The 27,863-nt window shown below is 38.0% G+C and overlaps 1 protein-coding gene across 11 annotated transcripts in view; it reads left to right on the top strand.

Moving 5' to 3' along the window:
- FRY (FRY microtubule binding protein) overlaps nt 1–26,917 on the top strand; it is a 569,880-nt gene extending 542,963 nt beyond the window's left edge. For 9 of the 11 annotated variants that reach the window (XM_066369318.1, XM_066369317.1, XM_066369307.1 and 6 more), the window contains 4 exons: nt 457–474; nt 2,270–2,380; nt 11,631–11,833; nt 25,526–26,917. In XM_066369318.1, coding sequence (XP_066225415.1) covers nt 457–474; nt 2,270–2,380; nt 11,631–11,833; nt 25,526–25,784 — 591 coding nt within the window. In that variant the 3' untranslated portion in view covers nt 25,785–26,917. The remainder of the gene's footprint in view (nt 1–456; nt 475–2,269; nt 2,381–11,630; nt 11,834–25,525) is intronic. The other 2 variants (XM_066369309.1, XM_066369312.1) reach the window with 1 other exon arrangement.
- Nucleotides 26,918–27,863: the final 946 nt, after the last annotated feature.

A 27,863-nucleotide genomic window follows, 5' to 3' on the forward strand; every position in this document is an offset into this window, starting at 1 on the left:
ATAGTCAGTTTGAAGCCAAATATATGAAAGACTCTGCCTTAACATTTGACAGTGGTTTAATTTCTTTAGGGCTCTAGTTCATTCACTTTACTCAGCTGATCCCACTATTCTCTGTTCACTTATTACTCACATTTAAATACTAAAATCGTCAAGTAGTAAACGTTTGTACGTCTAGTCTCCAAGACTAATAAAGTCTAAACCAACTAACCAGAGAATCTAAAAGATTATGAGTTATAATTTCCACCAACATGTTTCCCAACTAGAGCTTGTTTTTAACTGGGCCGCTGTGCATGTGAATGGGTACCAGCTTTGCCACCATCTGTCGAGTCTGGGTGAGCAGTGCTAACAGTGCGGCTGGTCCTGCTGGCGGAAGAGGGCCACGCTTCCCATTGCATGCAGACACTGACCCTGTACTCTCTTTCCTTTCCTGTTTCCTGTGCCATGCTTGCTGAGTAGCAAATGGAATCTCTGGCAGTAAGTTAACTTTCTTTCATACTCTCTGCCCACTGGAGGCACGGACCCATAACAAACCTTATTTTCACTGTTACTATTATGTCTCTTAGCATGTTTCCCCTTTTTCCTTCCATTTTATTGTTTTTGGTTGACTGAGGTATGCCAGTTTGTTAGTAGCATTCTGGGCTGCTTTCGTCCCAAAAGTAGAAACCGACATTGCTAGGCACTCGTACTATCAAGTGGAATATTTTGAGTTATAACACCCATTATCTGACACAAGATACCAGAATTTTCATAGCTAGGTTTCACCCTAAATTGTGACGGTAAATTTTTTAAACAATACTTTTTAATTATGTGCAAGTCCCTGGCAGTTAACCTTTTATACCAGATTTTAAAAGAGTTTGCATAGAGAAAAATTTAAAGTGAAATGTCTTATTGAAACAACCAAAGATCTAGCTGAGGATAACTAGTGAGTATAGCTACTTCTTTAACGTGAGGCAGGTTTCCAGCTTAGAGAGGTCACATCTAAGTAGAATTTCTTTTCCGCTAAGGGCCATAGAAAGGTGAGAGGAGAACTATTATTTCATTCAGCATATTTTAAGTAAACTTCAGTAACTTCTGAAAATTAGAACCAAAAGTCTGTCGATATACTATTAATAGCATATTCTTCTTCAAACCTAAATTTAAATGATTATAATTTCTCTCCTTAAACTGATGTGGGAGAACAATTTTAAGTCACCACAGCAGCGCTCGATTCTGAGCTGAGCTCTTTTTTCTCCATTAGCAAAAGAAAGGCCCTCTTTATCCTCACCAAACCACATTTGAAAACTGAACAGTGAGGTGCAGTGTAAGCCACATATGGAACCACTTTCACTGGTGGCAGCTGAGTCATGAAATTCTACCTAATGAAGGCTGTGCTTCCCCTCACAGAGAATCCCATTCACTACTTAGGAGCTAGCCCAATTCTTAGAACAAAACAGGCAATGTTTACAGGCTGTTAGGAGCTGATACAGCTCTTAGAACAAAATAATCATTGGTGTGGGAATTACGATTTATTTCTCCTTCATAGGATATATAAGCCAAGTAATGAAAATATTTTAAATTCCAGAGGCACCGGTAGGCCCAAAGGGCCAATTTGTGTGATTACTTTTTAATGTTCTCTCCACAGTAAGTTTTGAATGACCTTGCAATTCTCATCTATGTAAGCACATTTTGGCCTCTTTTTATATCTCTTTAATTCAAAAAATATTAACTGAGCACTGGGCAGAAGCATCATCAGTAAAGCTGACACAGTGCCATAGAGGGTCATGTGACTATTCTGTTGACACAGACTTCAGGATGAGTGTCAGCACCCAAAATGCAGCCAGAGTTGTCACATGGAGTAATTTCCAAAGTGTCTGCTGAATTTATAAATTTAACACTTAGAATGACTTCATATTTTGCCTTTCAAATATGCTTTTTAAAAATTAAAAAAAAAAATTATAACAAAAAATTTCAGCTGATAAAAATTAAGACAACCACAGTTATAATTTGTAGCTATGAAACTGGCAAATCAGTGAAATCTGACAATTCACTCAGTCCTTTTATATCTACTACCCCCCTCTCATTAGTCATTTCCCAGGAGCTATTCTGTATTTTATTGTGAATTTATCACTAATATTTACAGACCGGATCTTGTTGTTCTGTTTTATTGGGAATAATAACAGCTAGTTAGGGATCCTTGATTTTAAAAAAAGTTTGTCTCCACCAAGATTTCATTTGTTATACAAAACCGCCCTGAATAACTGATTTCTCCCCATGCCAATTCTCTTGCCAGCAATTGGAACTGTGTCAGAGGTTATATAAACTACACTTCCAGCTGCTGCTGCTTTTTCAGTCCTACTGCAAGCTCATCGGCCAGGTGCACGAAGTCAGTTCCATGCCAGAGGTGAGCCCACGCACCTCCCTTCCCTTAGCGCTGCCATGAAAATCCTTCCTTTCCTTTTGTTCTCCCCAGCTCCCCTGTATAAATCTGCCCAAGTGATTTTATTCCCAGATACTGTAATTATTTTGCTCTAGAATAAGTCTTAAATGTGTCTTGTATTTCTAATCCTGTTTGGCAGTGACGGGCCTAGGCCCAAAGCTGAAGGGCTCCTTCAGTGCCATGCTGAGAGGCCTCACTTGGCCCACCCTAAGCCTGGCCCTGTGTCCTTGTCTTATGGTTTTCATTCTTTGTATTTAACTTTTTGTACTTTCTGTTAACATTGAGATAAGAAGGAAATAGCTGTATGATGTTTGATTCTTTTCCTCTTCCCTCTTTAACATCAGGATGCTTTGTTATTTTAAATATGAAAGGTAAAATAATTGAAAGAGACTACTTCCAAGTGAGCCAAAAGTTTCTTAGAAGAAATACTACTGCCATGTAGTCAGTGAAATAAGGGGAGGTAGAGAGGATGTTATACAAGCACAGAGGATGACCGCCTAAGTCATATGGAGGTGAGGAGGTTTAACTAGGATAGGTTTCTGGAGGAAAGCATGCCAGGGCTGGTTCTTCACAGATGAGTTGGAGTAGAGAAGGCAGAGGTAAAGAAGCAGTGTTCCAATGAGAAACGGCATGGGATAAACATGGTGGTAAAGAAAGAAAAAGGAACTACACACAATTTACCTTTTCTAGAATAGAGCATGCAAACCAAAAAGGAGCGATGGAGCAAGGCGGAGGAAATCGGTAAGGGAAGATGCTGGGCCAGAGAGTGTTTCGGCTAAAGCTTCTGACAGAGAGATGAGGGGGATTTGATGACAACTAGACTGTCTAGACTGGAAGCAGGGAGAACACTTATGATGCTGATAAAATAGCTCAGATGATAGGTGAAAGTTTGAACTAGGACAGAAGTACTAGGTATAATGGGAAGGGAGAAAATGTAAGCGCTGTTTAGGACAAAAGGTCAATGCAGGTGATGGGGCAAGGAGTGGAGGAGAGGAAAGACTGTGATGCTCAGGTTCCATCTCAGATGCACTGGGGGACCTGTGGTCCACAGGTGAGCAGGGATATAGAAGGAGAACTGAGACAATTGTACATCAAGCCTTCTGCATGCTAGTCAATAACTGAGTCTGCCCACTAGACCAGTCCAGTTTAACAACATGATTGCACATAGTTAAATACAAAGATCTAGAAGAAATCAGAGATCAGAAGAGAGATCTGAACTGAAGGTATAGATTTGGTTGTCATCGATGACAAGCCAGGAGTTCAGGAAACCATGCCACCAAGAGCATTTCAGTGAGGATGGAGCACTGTACTTATCACTCAGTAGGAATGAAGGGAAAGGACAGTATCTCTTTTTTTAGTATACTTTCAAATGTTAATTTCAAGGGAGGCATGAGTCAGACATATTTGTTTATAAAGAGCTCTTCACAAGCCATAGTCAAGATAAGTTTTCACTTCTTACTCTCCTAGCAACTATATATTAACAAGATCCTTAGAATTCATCTGGGCTAGACTGGAAGCAGGGCGAACACTTATGATGCTGATAAAATAGCTCAGATGATAGGTGAAAGTTTCTCCCTGCTTCCAGTCTAGTCAGATCCTTAGAATTCATTCTAAAAAAAAAAAGAGGGCATGCAAATGCAACTCACAGGTCCTTTTCCATATTAGAAAGGCAATTTAAGTTTCACTTTAGAAAAGTAAATTATGTGTTACATGCTTTGTGTATGTATATACATATATATATTATATAATTGTTTTACATCTTGTAAATTTAAAGTGAATTTCTCCTTAATTGTTTTAACTTTAGGTAAGTTTTAAAAACTACAAACACAATATTTAAAACTTGCCTAGATTTGAAATAATTGAAAAGAAAATCACTTTCAAACTTAATAGCTTATGTCAGGGATCCCCAAACCTTTTACATAGGGGGCCAGTTCACTGTCCCTCAGACCGTTGGAGGGCCGGACTATATAAAAAAACGATGAACAAATCCCTATGCACACTGCACATACCTTATTTTAAAGTAAAAAAACAAAACAGGAACAAATACAATATTTAAAATAAAGAACAAGTAAATTTAAATCAACAAACTGACCAGTATTTCAATGGGAACTATGCTCCTCTCACTGACCACCAATGAAAGAGGTGCCCTTTCCAGAAGTGCGTTGGGGGCCAGCTAAATGGCCTCAGGGGGCCGCAGTTTGGGGATCCCTGACTTATGTGCATAAGCTACTCTTAATATCTTACGTAAAATAATTATCTCATAAATTTTAAACCTAGCTCTGGAGTAGTAATTTGTATTGAATAAGCATCTGTGTGGAAACAAATAGTCCTTGAGGGCTTTGGTTCTATTTTTTGTAAAATAAGTGAGCTAGGAATGAACATGTTGGTAAATCAACTCTATAAAAGAAACAAGTATCGGAGAAAAAGATGGCAGTGGAGTAGGCGGATGCACAGACGCCCAGCACTCACCACCAAACTGGAATACAAATCAATTTTGGAAAAATCAGCATGAAAAATCAACTCTGAACTGCAAGAACAGCTCTCAAAAACCAAGGAGCAAAGAAGAAGCCAGAACAATCCTGGTAGGAAGTGCCTGAACCTCCTCTGCTTACAGGAACAGAGTGGGGGGTAAGGTTTGAGAGCCCAGAGAGGATCTCACAGAGGGAAAAGAGCAGAAACTACTGCTCACAGCCACTTGCCTGGTGTGTTGAAAAGACCAGCTTATCTCCCAAATGGAAAGGACAGGTAGAGGGACAGACTGTGAGGGGCTAAGGAATGCAGGAAACGAACTAAAAAAGCTGACTCATCCTTGCTGGAGGCGGCAATAGCTGGGGGAGGGACTGAACCTTTCACAAAACAGAGCTGAAGTGCTTCCGGATCAGAGATCTCCGGACATCTATCCAGCTCCAATCAGCGCAACAAAACACAGCTGAAAACAAGAAGTGGGGAGGAGGGGCAGTAACTCAGGTCTCCATGGAGATCTGAGATACACCTCACACTACTGAAGCTGAGAAAACACCCTGCCCCCAGTGAGATTAGCTGACTAAAGAGGCCTTCAGAGTCTCAGGTTACACCCATTGCATTCCTGGATACAGTTTTAAGGAAGCCCCCTGCTGAGATCAGTAAATAAGACTATCACTTGTTAAGAAAACAAACAAATCAAGACTTCAAAGCTACCCAAATCCGAAAGTGGATTACAGATAACAGCTGATACCAACCCAAGAAGACCTAGAAATAACACAACTGAAAACTGGAGGCAGACAACACCAAGCCTAGAATCAACCAACTCTACAAATGAAACACCCAAAAACAGACGATGAGAAGACAAAGGAGTGCAATACAAATGAAACCACAAGAGACACCTTCAAGAGATGAACTGAGTGATATGGAAATAATCAAACTTCCAGATGCGGAGTTCAAAATGATTGTAAGGATGCTTAGGGATCTTAGAACAACAATGGATGGTCATTATGAAAACCTGAATAAAGAAATAGCAAGTATAAAAAAGAATCAGTCAGAGATGACAAATACAATATCAGAAATAAAGACCACAATGGAAGGAATTAAAAACAGGATAGATAGAGCAGAGGATCGAATCAGCGAGTTAGAGGACAACTGGAATGAAGGCATGAAAGCAGAGAAGAAAAGAGAAAAGAGACTCAAAAAGTCAGAGGAAACTCTTAGAGAGCTCTGTGACATGAAGAGAAATAACATCTGCATCATAGGGGTTCCTGAAGAAGAAGAAAAAGAACAAGGGATAGAGACTTTGTTCAATCATATCATAGCTGAAAACTTCCCTAAATTAATGCAAGAGAAACTCTCACGAGTCCAAGAAGCACAGAGGACTCCATTAAAGAGAAACCCAAAGAAACCTACACCAAGACACATCATAATTAAAATACCAAAGCTAAGCAATAAAGAGAAAATATTAAAAGCTGCAAGAGAAAAAAAGTTATCACCTACAAAGGAGCCCCCATAAGGATGACATCTGACTTCTCAACAGAAACACTTGAGGCCAGAAGGGAATGGCAAGAAATATTCAAAGTAATGCAGAACAAGAACCTACAACCAAGACTACTTTATCCAGCAAGGCTATCGTTTAAAATCGAAGGAGAAATAAAAAGCTTCCCAGACAAAAAACAACTCAAGGAATTCATTACAACCAAACCAATGCTGCAGGAAATTCTAAGGGGCCTGTTGTAAACAGGTAAAAGTGGGAAAAGAATATAGCAAAAAAGGAATACACCTTTAAAGAAGAAAATGGCAATAAACAACTACATATCAATAATAACCTTAAATGTAAATGGATTAAATGATCCAATCAAAAGACATAGGGTAGCTGCGTGGATAAGAAAACAGGACCCATACATATATTGTCTACAAGAGACACACCTTAGAACAAAAGACACACATAGATTGAAGGTAAAAGGATGGAAAAAAACATTTCATGCAAATGGAAATGAAAAAACAGCTGGGGTAGCAATACTTATATCAGACTAATTGGACTTTAAAACAAAGGATATAGTAAGAGATAAAGAAGGCCACTACATAATGATAAAGGGAGTAATCCAACAGGAAGATATAACTATTATAAATATCTATGCACCTAATATAGGAGCACCCAAATATATAAAGCAGACTTTGATGGATTTAAAGGGTGAGATCAACAGCAATACTATAATAGTAGGGGATTTCAATACCCCACTAACATCACTAGATAGATCCTCAAGAAAGAAAATTAACAAAGAAACAGCAGACTTATTGGAAACACTAGATCAACTCGATTAAATAGATATCTTCAGAACCTTTCACCCTAAAGCAACAGAATATACATTCTTTTCAAGTGCTCATGGTACATTCTCTAGGATAGACCACATGTTAGGGCACAAAAGTGCTCTCAACAAATTTAAGAAGACTGAAATCATATCAAGCACTTTCTTCGATCACAACGGCATGAAACTAGAAATGAATCACAACAGAAAAGCTCAAAAATTCTCAAACACATGGAAACTAAATAGCAGGTTGTTAAATAATGAATGGATTAAGAATGAGATCAAAGAATAAATAAAAAAATTCCTAGAAACAAATGACAATGAGCATACAACAACTCAAAATTTATGGGACACAGCGAAAGCAGTGCTGAGAGGGAAGTTCATAGCACTACAGGCACACTTTCAGAAGCTAGGAAAAGCTCAAATAAACAACTTAACCCTGCATCTAAAAGAATTAGAAAAAGAACAGCAAGTAAAGCCCAAATGTAGTAGAAGGAAGGAAATAATAAAGATCAGAGCAGAAATAAATGACATAGAGGCTAAAGAAACAATATAGAGGATCAATGAAACTAGGAGCTGGTTCTTTGAAAAGGTAAACAAGCTTGATGAACCTTTAACTAGACTCACCAAGAAAAAGAGAGAGAGGACTCAAATAAATAAAATTAGAAATGAGAGAGGAGAAATAACAACTGACACAACAGAAATACAAAATATTGTAAGAAACTACTATGAAGAACTGTATGCCAAAAAACTAGACAACCTAGATGAAATGGACAAATTCCTTGAAACATACAATCTTCCAAAAATCAATCTGGAAGAATCAGAAAACCTAAACAGACCGATTACACCAAATGAGATTGAAACAGTTATCAAAAAACTCCCAACAAAGAAAAGTCCGGGCCCGATGGCTTCACAATGGAATTCTACCAAATATTCAAAGAAGAACTAACTCCTATCCTTCTCAAACTATTTCAAAAAATTCAAGAGGAAGGAAGACTTCCAAGCTCCTTTTATGAGGCGAGCATAATTCTGATTCCAAAACCAGGCAAAGGCAACACAAAGAAAGAAAATTATAGGCCAATATCTCTGATGAATATAGATGCTAAAATTCTCAACAAAATATTAGCAAACCGGATCCAACAATATATGGAAAAAAATCATACACCATGATCAAGTGGGATTTATTCTGGGGAGGCAAAGCTGGTACAATATTCGTAAATCAATCAATGTGATTCATCACATAAACAAAAAGAAAGAGAAAAACCATATGATAATTTCAATAGATGCAGAAAAAGCATTTGATAAAATCCAGCATCCATTCATGATCAAAACTCTCAGCAAAGTGGAAATACAGGGAACATACCTCAACATGATAAAAGCCATCTATGACAAACCCACAGCCAACATCATACTCAATGGGCAAAAATTAAAAGCAATCTCCTTAATATCAGGAACAAGGCAGGGGTGCCCCCTTTCACCACTCTTATTTAACATGGTCCTGGAAGTCCTAGCCACAGCAATCAGACAAGAAGAAGAAATAAAAGGCATTCAAGTTGGAAAAGAAGAAGTAAAACTATCATTATTTGCAGATGATATGATATTGTATATAGAAAACCCTAAAGTCTCAGTCAAAAAGCTACTGGACCTGATAAATGAATTCAGCAAAGTGGCAGGATATAAAATCTATACTCAGAAATCAGAGGCATTTTTATACACCAACAATGAACAGTCAGAAAGAGAAATTAAGGAAACAATCCCCTTCACAATTACAACCAAAAAAATAAAGTACCTAGGAATAAACTTAACCAAGGAGACTAAAGACTTGTACTCGGAAAATGACAAAGCATTGATAAAAGAAATCAAGGAAGATACAAACAAGTGGAAGCATATACCGTGCTCATGGTTAGGAAGAATAAACATCATTAAAATGTCTATATTACCCAAAGCAATCTATAAATTCAATGCAATACCAATTAAAATACCAATGACATACTTCAAAGATATAGATAGACCACATATTCCAAAAATTTATATGGAACCAAAAGAGAACACGAATAGCCTCAGCAATCTTAAAAAAGAAGAATAAAGTGGGAGGTATCACACTTCCTGATATCAAGTTATACTACAGGGCCATTGTACTCAAAACAGCCTGGTACTGGCATAAGAACAGGCATATAGATCAATGGAACAGAACAGAGAACCCAGAAATAAACCCACAGTTCTATGGACAACTGATATTTGACAAAGGAGGTAAGGAAATACAATGGAGTAAAGACAGCCTCTTTAACAAATGGTGTTGGGAAAATTGGACAGCTACCTGCAAAAAAATGAAACTAGATCACCAGCTTACACCACTCACAAAAATAAACTCAAAATGGATAAAAAACTTAAATGTAGGCCGTGAAACCATAAGCATCTTAGAAGAAAACATAGGCAGTAAGCTCTCAGACATCTCTTGGAGCAATATATTTGCTGATTTATCTCCACGGGGAAGTGAAATAAAAGACAGGATAAACAAATGGGACTATATCAAACTAAAAAGCTTTTGCACAGCTAAAGACAACAAGAACAGAATAAAAAGACAAACTACACAATGGGAGAACATATTTGACAATACGTCTGATAAGGGGTTAATAACAAAAATTTATAAAGAACTTGTAAAGCTCAACACCAGGAAGACAAACAATCCAATCTAAAAATGGGCAAAAGAGATGAATAGACACTTCTCCAAAGAGGACATACAGATGGCCAATAGGCATATGAAAAAATGCTCAACATCACTAGTCATTAGAGAAATGCAAATTAAAACCACAATGAGATATCACCTCACACCAGTCAGAATGGCACTCATCAACAAAACAACACAGAATAAGTGCTGGCGAGGATGTGGAGAAAAGGGACCCCTCCTGCACTGCTGGTGAGAATGCAGACTGGTGCAGCCACTGTGGAAAACAGTATGGAGATTTCTCAAAAAACTGAAAATAGAACTGCCTTTTGACCCAGCTATCCCACTTTTAGGAATATACCCCAAGGACACCATAGAACGGCTCCAAAAGGAGAAATGCACCCCCATGTTTGTGGCAGCATTGTTCACAATAGCAAAGATCTGGAAACAGCCCAAGTGTCCGTCAGAGGACGAGTGGATTAAAAAGCTCTGGTACATATATACTATGGAATACTACTCAGCCATAAGAAATGATGACATCGGATCATTTACAACAACATGGATGGACCTTGATAACATTATACGAAGTGAAATAAGTAAATCAGAAAAAAAACTAAGAACTATATGAATCCATACATAGAAGGGACATGAAAATGAGACTCAGAGACATGAACAAGAATGTGATGGCAACAGGGGTGGGAGGTGGGGGGTGGGGGTCGGGGGGATGGGGTGAAGAAGAAGAGACGGGTTAAGGGAGGGGAGGGGCACAAAGAAAACCAGATAGAAGGTGACAGAAGACAATTTAACTTTGGGGGAGGGGTATACAGCACAATCAAATGTCAAAATAATCTAGAGATGTTTTCTCTCAACATATGTACCCTGATTTATCAGTCACTGCATTAAATTTAATAAATAAATTTTAAAAAAAGAAAAGAAACAAGTATCATCAACTTGCATTGCAAAGGAAAAAAAACCTTTAAATTCATGTCAATTTTTAAAAATGATCTTGAGATCAGAGTCCAAAACAGCTGTCTTCATTGCACATTCTAGGCATACTAAGACATTTTGTAGCTTGTAGCTTCTCTCTTATGGTTTACTTTTTAATGCTCTGGATCTTTTGGTTTCAGTAATGTTGAGGGAAAATCTTTTACCTCTGTAATGTGAATACTTATATTACATTAGATTCTTTTCCTCCTCTTCCTTAAAATTATGTCTTTATTCTTTTTCCATAGCATAGAAATAGTGAGAAATTTTTATTTGTCAGAATCCCTGTTGATGATTGCATTTATTGAGCACTTATATGCCAAACTTACTAATTATATTATAAACACACTGAGAGCTATCTCATTTCATCTTTAAAATTACCCTGTGATATATCTTCAGTCTCACAGGTGAGAAAACTAAGACACATAAAAGTCCATTTATTTTCCTACCATACTCTGTGAAATTGGGATTTGAACCCAGCTCTACCCAACTCCCAAGCCTGTTCTTGTATGTATTTTACCTCTGAATATGCCCTTCTACTTAAATAAAAAACACTTTAAAGGGAATCTTACTCTTTTCTGTAAGGAGAATTTCCCAGCTGTTGACACATAAAGCTATTTCGTCTATACAACCCCATAAGCACTCACACATGCCGTGGAGTATCATTTCATTTGTCCGAGTTTAGTTTACCACGGTATTAGGCATAACCACACCAAATATAATCGACTGTTTTCTTTTGGGGATGTAAACTCCAGCCTTCAACTAATTACAGTAAAAATAATTTTCTTAACAGCTACTAAATATGTCCAGGGAACTAAGCGACTTAAAGAAAAATCTGAAGGAGGCCACTGCAGCCATCGCAGCTGACCCTCTCTGCACGGAGGGTGTGTGGTCTGAGCCAACCTTCACGTCCACGGAAGCAGCGATCCAGTCCATGCTGGACTGCCTGAAGAACAATGAACTTGGCATGGCTTTGCGTCAAATCAGGGAATGCAGGTAATTCTACTGTGTTTTTTAGAGATGGTTAAAGGAAATGCATGCCAAATACTTACTTTGTCATGGTTGGAGAAATAATCACTCCAGAGGAACATCTAGATGTTTTCTGTACCCCCTTCTCAGATGTCTGCTGCTTACCATGCCCGAAACTTCAGATTTTAGGACTTAGATGTTTAAAGTATTGATTTTTTTTTTCTGGTCATTTGTCACCCCAAAATGCTGACATACTTCAAAGTATACCCCAACAAGAGGTCCAAGATGGCAGTGGAGTAGGGCGATGCTAAAATCGCCCACTCCCACAATCACACTGTAATATAAACTTATAGAGAGAGAGCAGTTATTCCTGAGAGAGAACTAGAGAGAACAGTTATTCTTGAGAGAGAACTAAGGGCTGACTGAACAGCTTCTGAACACAAATAAGGGAAAGAGACCAAATAGAGAAGGCTGGGAAACTTGTGAGAGCTGTCTGGGGTTGCAGGAATTTCCAAAGATTCAAGGGGCCAATGAGAACCATTGTTTATGTCCCCCTCCACCTTCCTAGGGCAGGTAGGAGCTCTGTTCGGGTGCTTTGATCTACCTGCAAGATTATAGCAGCATGTTCCCAGACACACTGCACAGAGCCCACTTCAGTTCTGAACAAAGGGAAAAGGCGGGAACAACAGAGCATCACAACATGTACCTGGCCTCCCTGCCCAGAGCCAGGCTAGCCTGACAGGCTGGCACCTGGGTTAACCACCTGCCAGAACTACCAGACATAGCCTACACAGAGGTTGCTTCTACACAAGCACACTTCCTGTACAGGAAATTAGAGAGAGATAACAGAGAGAAGGCTCTGAATCCATGACAGCTTTCAGGAGCTGCAAGAATTTCTCTGGGTTTGGAAGTGCCAGTGAACTTCATTGTATACATCCCCCTTTATCTCCATTGGGCAGACAGGAGCTCTACCCAGGTGTTCTCGCCTACCTGCAAGACTGCCACATTGCATTCCTGGACACATAGCCTAGCCCGTTTTGGCTTTGAGCAGAGAAAAAGTAAAATCAACAGGGCATTACTACACACACCTGTCCTCCTTATCTGGATATGCTCCAACTAGGTAACCCAGTGCCCTAGGCACTGGCTGGACTCCCACTCGGCTTCCAGAATAACCCAGCACACACAGCCTACACAGAGGACACATCCACACAAAGCTATTTTTTCAAGATTGGAAGAAAGAGCTCTTTTATAAAACTCATATAAATGACATAGAATGTCAAACAAAATGAAAAAGCAAAACAAAACAAAAAAATACCTCCCTAATGAAGGAAAAAGAAAAAAACTCCGAAGGAGATGGAGATAAGCCATTTGCTTGATAAAGAATTCAAAGAAACAGTCCTAAGGATGCCCACCAAACCTTAGAGTGGAATGCAGGAAGTCAAAACTGCAGCAGAAAGAACGTGTAATCAAGGACCAAGCAGAGCTAAAGAATACAATAACTGAACTGACATACACTAGAAGGAATCAATAACAGACTAACTTACAGAGGAATGAATCAGTGACCTAATGACACACAAACTAGTGAAAATAAATCAACCAGAGCAGCAAAAAGAAAACAGAATTTTTTTTAAAATGTGAATACTTTAAGGGTACTCTGAGATAAAAATCAAGCAAACAAAATTCACATTATAGGGATTCCATAAAGAAAAGAAAGATAGAAAAGAACAGAAACATTATTTTCAGAAATACTGGCTAAAAACTTTTCTAACCTGAGAAAAGAAAGAGACATTCAGATCCAGGAATCACAGAGATTGCCGAACAGGAAGAACCCAGAGGGCCCTCAAGAAGACATATGTTAATTAAAATGGCAAAAGTGAAAAACAAAGAGACAATCTTGATGGAAGCAAGAGAAAAATAAGTTATATACAAAGGAAACCACATAAGGCTACCAACTAATTATGCTGCAGCAAATTCATGGGCCATAAGGGAATGGCAGGACATCTTTAAAATGCTGAAATAAAGAAACCTGCAACCTAGAACAACATGCCCAGCAAAGGAACCATTCAGAATTGAAGGAAAGTTAAGCAAAAAGTAATTACATCACCATTACATCATCTTTACAAGAAATGTTAAAAGGTCATCTTTAAGAAGAAAAAGAAAAGCAATAATCATAAATTGGAAGAAATCTCACATGTAAAGCAAAATATTAAATAAATACAGCAAAATAAACATTTAAAGAGCAACCGTGGGCCTGACCTGTGGTGGCGCAGTGGATAAAGCATTGACGTGGAACGCTGAGGTCACCAGTTCAAAACCCTGGGCTTGCCTGGTCAAGGCACATATGGGAGTTGATGCTTCCTGCTCCTCCCCCCTTCTCTCTCTCTCTCTCTCTCTCTCTCTCTCTCTCTCTCTCTCTGTCTCTCTTCTCTAAAATGAATAAATAAATAAAAATAATTTAAAAAAAAAAAAAAAAAAAAAAAGCAACCGTGAAGGTCAAAAGACAAAACTAACTCAAACTATAATTAGGAGATCCACAAAATAAAAAGATATAAAATAGGACTTCAAAAACAGAAAGTGTGGGAGGCAAATCCAAGGAGTGGTGTTGGAACACATTGACCTACCCTCCCAATAACACATTGAGTGTACACCTATATTTAGGGCTGTTTCTCCTGAGAGACAGCTGACAGCCAACGGAACAGCCTCTACACAGCAAACGAGAGAGAGGCCACATAGAAAAGGTTGGGGGACCTCCAGAGCTCTCTGGAAACTGAGGGGACTCTCCAGGACTAGAGAATGGGGGTGCACCACTGGTTAGGTCTGCCTTGCATTTGGATAGTGGAACTCAGCTCTATTTGGGTTCTAGCCAATGTACAGAATCACTAGTGCAATCCCCAGCCTCCACTCCCAGTTAGACTTAGCAGGAGGGCACCATAGCATGCGCTTCCAGGGCCCTCCACCCAGAGAGCGATCCAGCAGATCCAGCAGGGTGTTGCTGCGTGTCCCCGATAGGCTGCACTTGCACATGGGACTTGCCTGCCTGCAGAGAGTGGGGAACTAGCAAAGTGCCACAGCACCTCTGTGTGGGACTGCACCACACAGAGAAAGTGCAGTCACTCTGGAGCACTGACACACATGTGCCTTCCCCAATGAGAGAGCATGTAAAAACAGTAGGATGCTGCTGCATAAGTATTCAGGGACACCCTGTCCAGAGACATGGTGAAACTAGTGAGGTGAGGCAATGTGTACACTCAAGGCAGTGCTACCCAGATCCAGCCTGTGCAAAGACAATGAAAGCAACAGGACCACCTGCACTTGCACACCTGGCAGGCACACCCAGGACAGGACAAGGAAGCACACACTTATCAGGCTGCCCCAACTACATTGTGACCATGGACAGCCAGAACAACACAGAGCTAATGTACATCAGGCTGTTTCACCCAAAACATGCTAATTCTGACTAGTTGAAACACCAGACACAATACATACCCACTTAGAATACAGCCAGCCTGCCACAACTATTCAACACACAGTCTTCACTGAGGTAACTTTCTAGGTGTAGTATGAATGTTTATGTATGTTCTTGTGCCTCCTGACCATCCAGAGTACAATCAATTTATTTTTTAAAATGTGTAAGGAAACATTAAAAAAAAGGCAAATGTATGTTCTTCTTGTTTCCATAAATTAGTTATTAAACAAACATGATTTTAAGTTAATAAAACTGTAACTGGAACTAATTTCATTTTTTTACAAAAAACTCACTCCCAGGGGTCAGCAAGCATGAAAAATACTCATTACTCAAAGGATTAAGCATTAAGAGACATAGTTATTTCATCTAACTCACAGGAACAAACACAGAAAGTCAAACCAAATAAGGAGACAGAAGACTAGGCCCCAATTAAACGGACAAAAAACCACGGAGGAAAAGTCCAATAAAACAAAGATAAGTAATTTGCCTGAGAAAGAATCCAAAGAAACAATCATAAGGATGCTCAAAAACTTGACAGTGGAAAAGGGGAGCTCAGAGAGGACTTCAACAAAGAGTTAGAAAATACAATAGAGGAGAAGCAAAAGATACATTAACTGAAATAAAAAAATACGTTAGGAGGAATCAACAGCAGGTTAATACAGAAGAATGGATTAGCAACCTGTGGACAGAGTAGTAAATATCACTCAATAACAACAGCTAAATTAAAACAAATTTTAAATGAAGGTAGAATAAGAGTCAAATGCTCTAACATTTGCATTATAGGAATGACATAAGTTGACAAGGGAGAAAAGAGCAGAAAGTATATTGGAAGAAGTGATGACTGAAAACTTTCCTAATCTGGGAAAGGAAACAGATGCCCAGAAAGCACAGAGAGTTCCAAACAAGATGAACCCAAAGAGGCCCACACCAAGGTGTATTGTAATTAAAATGGCAGAAGTTAGGATAAAGAGACCATCTTAAAGGAAGCAAGAGAAACATGAGTTTTATACAAAGGAATCCCCATAAGGCTATCAGCTGAGTTCTCAGCAGCAACTCTAGAGGCCAGATGGGAGTAGCAGGACAACTTTAAAGAGCTGAAAGAAAGGGACCTACAATCTGGAATAATTTACCCAGTGAGGTTATCATTCAGAACTCAAGATGAGATAAAAGAGTTTTCAGGTCAAACAAAAATTAAAGGAGTTCACCACCAGTAAATTGTCTTTACAAGAAATGTTAAAGGATCTTCATGCAAAGTAGAAAAAGCCATCACCAGAAATAGTAAAATATAGGAAAGAAAGAAAGAACTCACTGCTAAAGGCAAATATATATAAAACACAGTGAATCAATCACTTATAAAGTAATATGAAGGTTAAAAGAAAGGTAGTAAAATTTACAACTACAATAAAAAAGGATACAAAAAACAAAAATATATAAATCATGATGTCAAAAAACATAAGTGTGAATGAGGAAGTAAAAATGCAGTGCTTTTAGTTTGCATTTGAACTTAACTATCATCTGAAAGGGATTACTATAGATGTAGATGGATATAACAAAAAAACTACACACTGTTCACAAAAAAAAATCAATAGAAAGAAACCCAAACAAAGCACTAAAGAAAACCAGCAATTCAAAAGGAAAGTGAAGAGAGGAACAGAAAAATAAAAACAATGAACAAAATGTCAATAAGCACTTACCTATCAATAATTACTTTAACTGTAATTGGACTAAATGCTCTAATCAAAAGGCATATAGTGGCTGAATGGTTATAAAAAACAAGATCCCTCTATATGCTTTCCACAAGAGACTCACTGTAGCTCAAAACTCACACACAAAGTAAAGGATGCAAAAAAGATACTCCATTCATATAGAAATGAGTAGAAAGCTGAAGTAGCAACACTCATATCAAACTAAATAGACTAAAAGTGATGTAAAAAGAGAAAAAGAAGAACATTACATAATAATAAAGTGGTCAGTCCAAGCATAGGATATAATATTTGTATATATCTACAACCCCAACATAGAAGCACCTAATTATATAAAGCAAATATTAATGGAAATAATGGCAGAAATGAACAGTAATACAATAATAATTGGGGACTTGAACATCACACTCACCTCAATGGATAGATCATTATTAAGACAGAAAGTTAATAAGGAAATAATGGCCTTATATATTAGGAAAGATCCACTTAATAGACATTTGTAGATCATTTCATTCCCAAATTGCAGAATGCACATTTTTCTCAAGTGCACATGCAACATTTTCCAGTATAAAACACATATTAGGACTTAAACAAGGCTGAAATTCCAGAGGAGTGAAATTATATCAAGGATATTTTCCAAATACATTTGCATGAAGCTAGAAATCAACTACTGAAGGAAAACTCAAAAAGGAAAAAAAAAAACATGTGGAGATTAAACAAAATGTTACTATACAACCAATGTATCAAAAAGGAAATCAAAAACTATTTTGAGAAAAATGAAAATCCGACTTTCCAAAATTTATGGAATGCAACAAAAGCACTTCTAAGAGACAGATTGCAATGAACTTTTCAAAGTGATGAAAAGCAAGGACCTACAACCAAGACTACTGTACTCAAGCTATTATTTAAAAATGAAAAAGAAATAAAGAGTGTCCCAGACAAGAAAATACTAAAGGAGTTTGTTACCACCAAACCAGTAATTTAAGATATGTAAAAGGGCCTTTATGAAGAAGAGTAAAAAGAGAGAGAAGAACATAGTTAAAAAACAAAATGGCAATAGATACATACCTATCGATAATCACTTTCAATGTAAATGACTTAAATGCTCCAATCAAAAGACATAGGGTGGTTGAATGGATAAGAAAACAAAATCCTGGGGTTGGGTTGCATTTGCAGGGATCTGGAATGGTGGTGGTGCCAACTTGGACTTGGTGAACATGTTAAGGACACTACTCTTTTATGGATTCTTGCTGTATTGACCAAGAGTTTGCTTAAAGGCCTTAATAACTGTAAAAAAAAAAAATAGAAGACTGGATAAAGAAGATGTGGCACATATACACTAGGGTATGCTACTCAGCCATAATAAATGATGACATCGGATCATTTACAACAAAATGGTGGGATCTTGATAACATTATACGGAGCGAAATAAGTAAATCAGAAAAAAACAAGAACTGCATGATTCTATACATTGGTGGGACATAAAAACGAGACTAAGAGACATGGACAAGAGTGTGGTGGTTGGGGGGGGAGAGGCATGAGAGGAGAAGGGGAGGGGGAGGGGCACAAAGAAAACTAGATAGAAGGTGACGGAGGACAATCTGACTTTGGGTGATGGATATGCAACATAATTGAAGGACAAGATAACCTGGACATGTTTTCTTTGAATATATGTACCCTGATTTATTGATGTCACCCCATTAAAATTAATAAAAATTTATTTATAAATAAAAAAAGAAAACAAAATCCATATTTATACTGTCTGTAAGAGACTCACACAGAATGAAAGATACACACTAAAAATAAAGTAATTGGAAAAAGATACTTCATGCAAATGGAAATGAAATCAAAAGCTACTTTATATCTAACAAAATAGACTTTAAAACAAAAATTATAGTAAGAAACAAAAAGAGGACACTACATAATGTAAAGGGTGCAATCCAACAACAGTATAACCCTTGTAAACATTTATGCACCAAATATAGGAGTACCTAAATAAATAAAACAACTCTTGATGAACATAAAGGGAGAGATCAACAGTAATACAGTCATACTAGGGGTCTTTAATACCCCACTGACACAATGAATAGACTTTCCAGACAGAAAATCAACAAGGAAACAGCAGCCTTAAGTGACACACATGGACTAAGTAGATCATATGGATTTAAACGATATCTTTAGAGCATTTTACCTCAAAGCAGCAGAATATACATTCTTTTCCAAGTGAAAATGGAACATTTTCTAGACCACATGTTAAGACACAAAACAAGTCTCAATAATATAAGAAGATTAAAAGCATATCAATCATTTTCTCTGACCATAATTGTATGAAACTGGAAATAAGTCAAGAAAACAACTGAAAAACACACAAAGATATGGAGGCTAAATCACATGTTCTAAGCAATGAGTGGGTCAACAGTGAGATCAAGGAAGAAATGAAAAGATACCTTGAAGCAAATGAAAATAAGTAAACAACCCAAAATTGATGGGACACAGAAAAGCAGTCCTAAGAGGGAAAGTTATAGCATTACAGGCCTAGCTCAAGAAACAAGAATTATCTCAAGTAAACAATCTAACCTTACACTTAAAGAAATTTGAAAAAAGGTAACTAACAAAGCCCAAAGTGAGTAGAAGCAAGGAAATAATAAAGATCCTAATAACAAAGAAATAGTCTAAAAAACAATACAAAGATCAATGAAACCAAGAGCTGGTTCTTTGAAAAAATACCCAAGCCTGACGAGGCAGTGCTACAGTTGATAGAGCATTGGACTGGGATGCGGATGACCCAGTTCGAAACCCTGAGGTTGCCGGCTTGAGTGCGGGCTCATCTGATTTGAGCAAGGCTCACCAGCTTGAGCCCAAGGTCACTGGCTTGAGCAAAGGGTCACTTGGTCTGCTGTAGTCCCCCAGTCAAGGCACATATGAAAAAGCAATCAATGAACAACTAAGGTGCTGCAACAAAGAATTGATGCTTCTCATCTCTCTCCCTTCCTATCTGGCCCTATCTGTCTCTGTCTCTGTCTCTGTCTGTGACACACACACACACACACACACACACACACACACACACACACACACGTAACAGTTACCCAAGATTGACAAACCTTTAACCTGACTCATCAGGAAATAAAGGAAAGACCCAAATAAATTCAGAAAGATAAAGAAGTAACAAATAACTCCACAGAAATACAGGGATTGTGAGAAAATATTACAATCACAAGTCAACAAATTGGACAATATGGAGGAAGTGAATAAATTTCTAGAAACATACAATCTTCCAAAATTGAATCAGGAAGAATCAGAGCATCTGAATAGACAAATTACAACTAATGAAACTGAAGCAGTACTCAACCCCCCCCCCAAAAAAAGGTTGTGGACAGGATGGCTTCACAGGAGAAATTTACCAAACATTCAGAAAAAGAACTAATACCTATCCACCTATCCTTCTCAGACTATTCCAAAAAAAATCAAAAGTAGGGAAGACTTCCAAGCTCATTGAGGCCAGCGTTATCCTAATTCCAAAACCAAATAAAAACTCTACAAAGAAAATTATATGTCAATATCCCTGATTAACAGAGGTGCTAAACTATTCAGCAAAATATTAGCAAATTGTATCCAACAATATATTTTTGAAATCATAATAATTGTCAATTGGGATTTATTCCTGAGATCAAGGTTGTTATAGTATCCACAAGTCAATTAATATAATATACCACATAAACAAAAGAAAGGATAAAAACTACATTATTATATCAATAGATGCAGAAAAAGCATTTGACAAAATCTAGCACCCATTTATGATAAAAGCTCTTGGAAAAGTGGGGATAGAGGGAACATACCTCAACTTAATAAAGGCCATCTATGACAAACCCAAAGCCACATTATACTCAATGGGCAGAAACTATTACTGTTTTCTTTATGATTGTGAACAAGACAGGGATGTCTACTTTCACTACTCTTGTTCACATAGTACTGGAAGTCAGATAAGAAGAAGAAATAAAAGGCATCCAAATTGGAACAGAAAAAGTAAAACTGTTATTATGCAGATGACGTGATACTGTGTATAGAGAACCCTAAAGATTCCACAAAAAAACTACTAGAAGTGATAAGTGAATTCAGGATATAAAATAAATACCCAAAGATCAGTTGCATTTTCATACACCAATGAATTATCAGAAATGAAAACTAAGAGAACAATCCTATTCACAAAACCTTAAAAAAAACTGGGCATACATTGAGTCAAAGATGTAAAAGACCTGTTCTCAAAAATTTGTAAGACACTGAAGAAATAAATTAAAGAAGATGGCCTTGGCTGGTGGCTCACTAGATAGAGTATCAGCCCCAAACATGGAGATTCCCAGTCAAGGCACACAGAACAAGTGACCAACTGCTTCTCCTTCCTTTGCTCTCTCCTTCTTTCCCTCTTTCCTGACTGCATCCACTGGCTTGATTGGTTCAAGTGTGGCCCAGGGTGCTGAGAATAGGTCGGTTGGTTCGACTGCAACAGCCTCAGGCACTCAAGATAGCTCAGTACTCGAGCATTGGCCCAAGATAAGGTTGCTGGGTGGATCCCGGTCAGGATGCATGTGCATGCAAAGTCTGCCTCACTATTTCCCTTCCTCTCACCTTAAAAAAAATTAAATAAATAAAATAAAATAAAACAATATATATATATATATGCATATGCATGCTGGATTCAACAATATATTTTAAAAATTATATACCATGAGTAACTGAGATTTACCGAAGAGATGCAAAGATGGCTCAACATCCATAAATCAATCAACATGATGCATCACAGTAAAAAATAAAGGCTTAAAGTTATATGATCATCTCAGAAAAAGCAGCTGACAAAAGTCAAAGTCCTTTTATGATAGAAACTTTCAACAAAGTGAATACAGTATAGAGAGAACATACCTCAACATGATAAAAGTCATATATGACACATACACACATAGCTAATATCATACTTAATGGTAAAAGGGTGAAAGCCTTTCCTCTGAGATCAAGAGCAAGACAAAGATGCCCACTATTATCACCTCTATTCAACATAGTCTTGGAAGTCCTACCCACAACAATCAGACAAGAAATAAAATACATGAACACCAGAAAGGAAGAAGTACAACTCCTTAGTTGCAGATGACATAATACTATAAAGACTCAACTAAAAAATGACCAGGCCCTGCCGGTTGACTCAGTGGTAGAGCATCAACCTGGTGTGCAGGAGTTCCGGGTTCGATTCCCGGCCAGGGCACACAGGAGAAGCGCCCATCTACTTCTCCACCCCTCCCCCTCTCCTTTCTCTGTCTCTCTCTTCCCCTCCCGCAGCCAAGGCTCCATTGGAGCAAGGTTGGCCCCGACGCTGAGGATGGCTCCATGGCCTCTGCCTCAGGCGCCAGAATGGCCCTGGTTGCAACAGAGCAACACCCCAGATGGGCAGAGCATCGCCCCCTGGTGGGCATTCCAGGTGGATCCTGGTTGGGTGCATGCAGGAGTCTGTCTGACTGCCTCCCCGTTTCCAACTTCAGAAAAATACAAAAAAAAAAAAAATGACCAAACTAATAAACAGATTTAGTAATTTGCAGGACACAAAATCAATATACCAAAATCTGTTGTGCTTCTACAATATATACCGATAATGAGTAATCAGGAGGAGAATTTAAGAAAACAATCTCATTTACAAGTGCATCAAAAAGCATAAAATTTTTAGAACTAAATTTAACCAAAGAGATGAAAGACCCAAATCCTGAAAACTATAAAACACTGAAGAAATTTAAGAGGGTACTAATAAATGAAGGTTATACCATGCTCATGGATTGGACAGATTAATATTGTTAAAATATCCTTAGTACCTAAATCAATGTACAGATTCAATGCAATTCCTATTAAAATAGTAATAGCATTTTTCTCAGAACTAGAACAACTAATCCTAAAGTTTATATAGAACCATAAAATACTACAAATATCCAAAGAAACTTTGAGAAAAAAGCAATGTACAAGGTAATTTCAAACTGTACTACAAAACTGCAATAATCTAGTATGATACTGGCGTAAAGACAAATAGAGAAATCAATATAACAGAGAGCCCAGAAAAAAACCATGCCTATATGGTCTATTAATCTATAGCAAAGGAGGCAAGAATATACAATGGGTAAGGACAGTCTCTTCAGTAAGTGGTGCTGGGAAAACTGGACAGATACATTAAAAAAATGAAATTAGACCACCTTCTTGCACCATATACAAAAATAAATGCAAATGGATTAAAGACTTAAATGTAAAAACTAAAACCACAAACCTTCTAGAAGAAAACATAGTTAGTAAACTCTTTGACATCAATCTTAGCAATATCTTTCTGGATATATCTCCTTGGTGAAGGGCAAAGAAAGAAAAAAAAATGAGACATCAAACTAAAAAGGTGTGCACAGTGAAGAAAACTTCAACAACATAAAAACACAACCTACATAATAGGGGAATATATTCACAAATGATATATCTGATAAGGGGTTATTATCCAAAATATATTAAGAACATGTGCAACTTAATACCAAAGAAACAAACAATCCAATTTTAAAATTCACAAAGTATCTGAATAGACATTTTTCCAGAGAGATATGCAGATGGCCAAGAGATATATGAAAAGGTGCTCAATGTCACTAATGATCAGAGAAATGCAAATTAAAACCACAATGACATACTACTTCACATGTATCAGAATGACTAACATTAAAAAATCAATAAGTGATGGTGAGGATGTGAAGGAAAAAAAACCCTTGGACACTGTTGGTGGAACTGCAAATTGGCACACCCACTATGGGAAACTTTTTGGAGGTTTCTCAAAAAAGTAAAATAGAAGTAACAAATGGGCCCTGGCCGGTTGGCTCAGTGGTAGAGCGCCGGCCTGGCGTGCAGAGGTCCCGAGTTCGATTCCCGGCCAGGGCACACAGGAGAGGCGCCCATCTGCCTCTCTACCCCTCCCCCTCTCCACCCCTTCCCCTCTCCTTCCTCTGTCTCTCTCTTCCCCTCCCGCAGCCGAGGCTCCATTGGAGCAAAGATGGCCCGGGCGCTGGGGATAGCTCCTTGGCCTCTGCCCCAGGCGCTAGAGTGGCTCTGGTCGCGGCAGAGCGACGCCCCGGAGGGGCAGAGAATCGCCCCCTGGTGGGCAGAGCATCGCCCCCTGGTGGGCGTGCCGGGTGGATCCCGGTCGGGCGCATGCGGGAGTCTGTCTGACTGTCTCTCCCCATTTCCAGCTTCAGAAAAATACAAAAAAAAAAAAAAAAAAAAAAAGAAGTAACAAATGACTCAGTAATTCTAAATTGTTATCTATCCAAAGAAATCCAAAATACTAATTCAAAAGGATAGATGCACTCCTATATTCATTACTGCATTATTTACAAAAGTCAAGATATGGAAGCGGCCCTGGCCAGTTGGCTCAGTGGTAGAGCGTCAGCCTGGTGTGCAGGAGTCCTGGGTTCGATTCCCGGCCAGGGCACACAAGAGAGGCGCCCATCTGCTTCTCCAGCCCTCCCCCTCCTTCCTCTCTGTCTCTCTCTTCCCCTCCCTCAGCCAAGGCTCCATTGGAGCAAAGTTGGCCTGGGCGCTGAGGATGGCTCCATGGCCTCTGCCTCAGGCACTAGAATGGCTCTGGTTGCAACAGAGCAACGCCCCAGGTGGGCAGAGCATCGCCCCCTGGTGGGCGTGCCGGGTGGATCCCGGTCGGGCACATGTGGGAGTCTGTCTGACTGCCTCCATGTTTCCAATTTAAGAAAAATACAATATATATATATATATATATATATATATATATATATATATATATATATGGAAGCAACCCAAGTGCCTATCAATAGACAAGTGGACTAAAAAGTGGTAGTACATATTTAAAATGGAATATTACTTTACCATAAAAATTAGTGCAATCTTGCCATTTTTAACAACATGGATGGACCCAGGGGGTATTATACTAAATGAAAGAAGTCAAACAGTATGACAAATATATGATTTCACTTATATGTGGAATATTAAAAAAATAAATTAATAATCAAAACAGAAACAGACCCATAGATATAGATAACAAGCTGATGGTTGTCAAAGAGGAGGGTTGTGGGAAAGTGGGTAAAATAAAAATATATATGAAAATATTTTAAAGTACATACCCCAACATAATTTTGAAAACTAGTATTTGAATGTGTCCTTCTGGGGGTTTTACCCTTCATTTTGATAGTATGTTCATACGTTCATTGGAACCATGACATAGTAAATAAATGTTTTAAAATTATCAGATTCCATGCTGATATCTTTATACCTTAGATATTTTTATCAAAGCCAATAATTTCTATTTAATATTATAAATTTATGGTGATGTTTGCAGAACTTTGAATATACTAAAACCACTGAATTGTATACTTTAAATTGGTGAATTGTATAGTGTGTGAATTTTATCTCAATAAAGCTGTTTTCTATAAACAAATATTCTTATACTAACAAAGGTTCATAACTTCTCTTTGTAACCAATAGTGCCTATAATATGTGCTCCTCTATTTTTGAATGCAGAAGTCTATGGCCTAATGACATCTTTGGAAGCAGTTCTGATGATGAGGTCCAGACACTACTGAATATTTATTTCCGTCATCAAACTCTGGGCCAAACGGGTACTTATGCATTGGTGGGGTCTAACCAGAGCCTGACCGAAATCTGCACCAAGCTGATGGAGCTGAACATGGAGATCCGAGACATGATTCGCAGGGCCCAGAGTTACCGGATCCTCACTGCTTTCCTCCCAGACTCCAGTGTTTCTGGCACTAGTCTCTGACAGAAGTCCCCTGTCACCCATGGGTACCAAGATGGAAATGTTGCCATGCTGGGGTGACATCATTCAGTATCTTTTCAGCCTTTGGAAGACTTGATCAGACTGTTCTCCCTCTCGTTACCTGTCGGACTTTTTCTAAAGGGGACGATATAGCTTCCAACATGTAGCAATACCGAGAACCAAGGTAGCGTAGAACATTTTGGGACAGACTCCATCCATCATGCTGTGTGGCACAAAAATGTTCTCATTTCACTGAGCAAATGCAACTCACTACTGAAGAAGTGGCCTCCGTTGCATACCAAAGCTGACTACCCTGAACAATACCTTCCTTTCTAGAAACTACTTTAGATTGGCAAAAGTGCAATGTTTTCTTCACTTAAAAAAAAATTTGTATTATAAAACTTGTACCTTCTTTCCCTTTATTTTTCCTTGCCCCTCTTTTTTTAAATTTTATTTTATTTTTTTGTGAACTGAGGAAGAAACAGGCAGAAAGAAGCTGGCCATTGAAAACCAAAAGACGGTCAAATGCGGACAGCCTGTGTATGTGAAAAGGGAATTATAAATGGACAATTGAAAGTGCACTGTAGTTTAAATACAATTACTGTACCTAAAAGGAGCTGCTATGAAGTACCTTTCTTACGTTGCTAGGCTACTGTTTCTTAAAGCCCTGGATCTCTTTGTAGGGGCCTGTGATTAGGACCTTATTACCAAAAATGGTCCAGATAGACCTTTTTTTAAAGGATCTTGGCTGCTTTTTACATAGAAGGTTGCTTTTATGAGCATATTTATACCACAGAAGGATGAGTGTTAATTTTAACTAACTTTGCCATTTTGTAGAAAAGAGTTAAAGACATTCACATTATAAATTCCAAGTCTTTTCGCCTGTCATGCATGCATTTTTATTATCCATTTGGATAGCCAGAGTAGAATCATAAAGGTAAAATATGAGTTTCACTTTGTTTTTAAGAAATGTCATACTTAATTTGTAATATTTATCTAAAGGGCCACTCAAGTTTTTTCCTTACTCTTAATGCTGTCACGTGTTAGATGTTTGCATGAAAACCTGTTGCACATCAGAAACATATTCAAAGTTTATCTGTGTAACTTATTTGCTCTATAAATACATTTAAAGTTTTTGTGATGTAATTTGGTTGATATTCTGTTCAGAACTTCTTTTAGACTAAAAAAAAAAAATACATATTGACCATGGACCTTATTTCTGGATAATAAAGATTTTTCCTTTGACACACTACATTTTGGATGTGAGTTGCCGCAGTGGTAACCCCAACTGCCACCATTTATATGTGTTTCATAAAAGGTACCTATTGGGGTTGGGGTGCAGACACAGTGGTCTTGTGAAGCAGGAGGTATTTATAACCTCTTTGGAAGTGGGCACAAAACAGAGACTGACCTTCAACCACCTGTCTTTGTAATCAAAAAAAGAGAGCAATCAGAAAAGAGCTCCAATTGTCCACAGCCTTTCATTAGGTTGTTATCTTTTAAATTTTGAACTCGAGTCTATAATGGGCAGGAAAAAGTAGTCGAAGTTTTAATTGTCACCAATACCTGTCTATCCTCCATCCTACTTGTAATATAGTTACAGACATTCATAATGATCTCATTTCTACTGTCTTTTTATTCATATTAACTTAGACTAACAAGCATCCCTTGCTTCCCTTACAACAACTGGAGCATAAATTGTAAATTTCTAGAAATACCCAGCAGCAGGGAGTCTAACTCAGGATTTTTTTATATTACCAAAGATACAACTACTAACTTATTCTCCTGCTGATTTATATCTGAAAGGTGATTTACACAATTTATAGAAAACAACTGAATCATATTATTCCTTAAAAATAACTCAAAATGCAGGTAGAAAACAAAAGAAAGTATCCTATTAACCTATTGAATTATTGAGAACAAAATGGTATTGAAACAAAGGAGAGGTCACTATTTCAAATGTGCAGGCAAAGAAACAAACTACTAGTAACATGAACAACCAAGTTAACCTGAAAGCAGAGAAAAAATAAAAAGTTTCCAGAAACAAACAACAAAAAAGTTTCCAGAAACAAAACACAAAGT

Source organism: Saccopteryx leptura, chromosome 2 (assembly GCF_036850995.1).
Source record: "Saccopteryx leptura isolate mSacLep1 chromosome 2, mSacLep1_pri_phased_curated, whole genome shotgun sequence".
Lineage (NCBI taxonomy): Eukaryota > Metazoa > Chordata > Mammalia > Chiroptera > Emballonuridae > Saccopteryx > Saccopteryx leptura.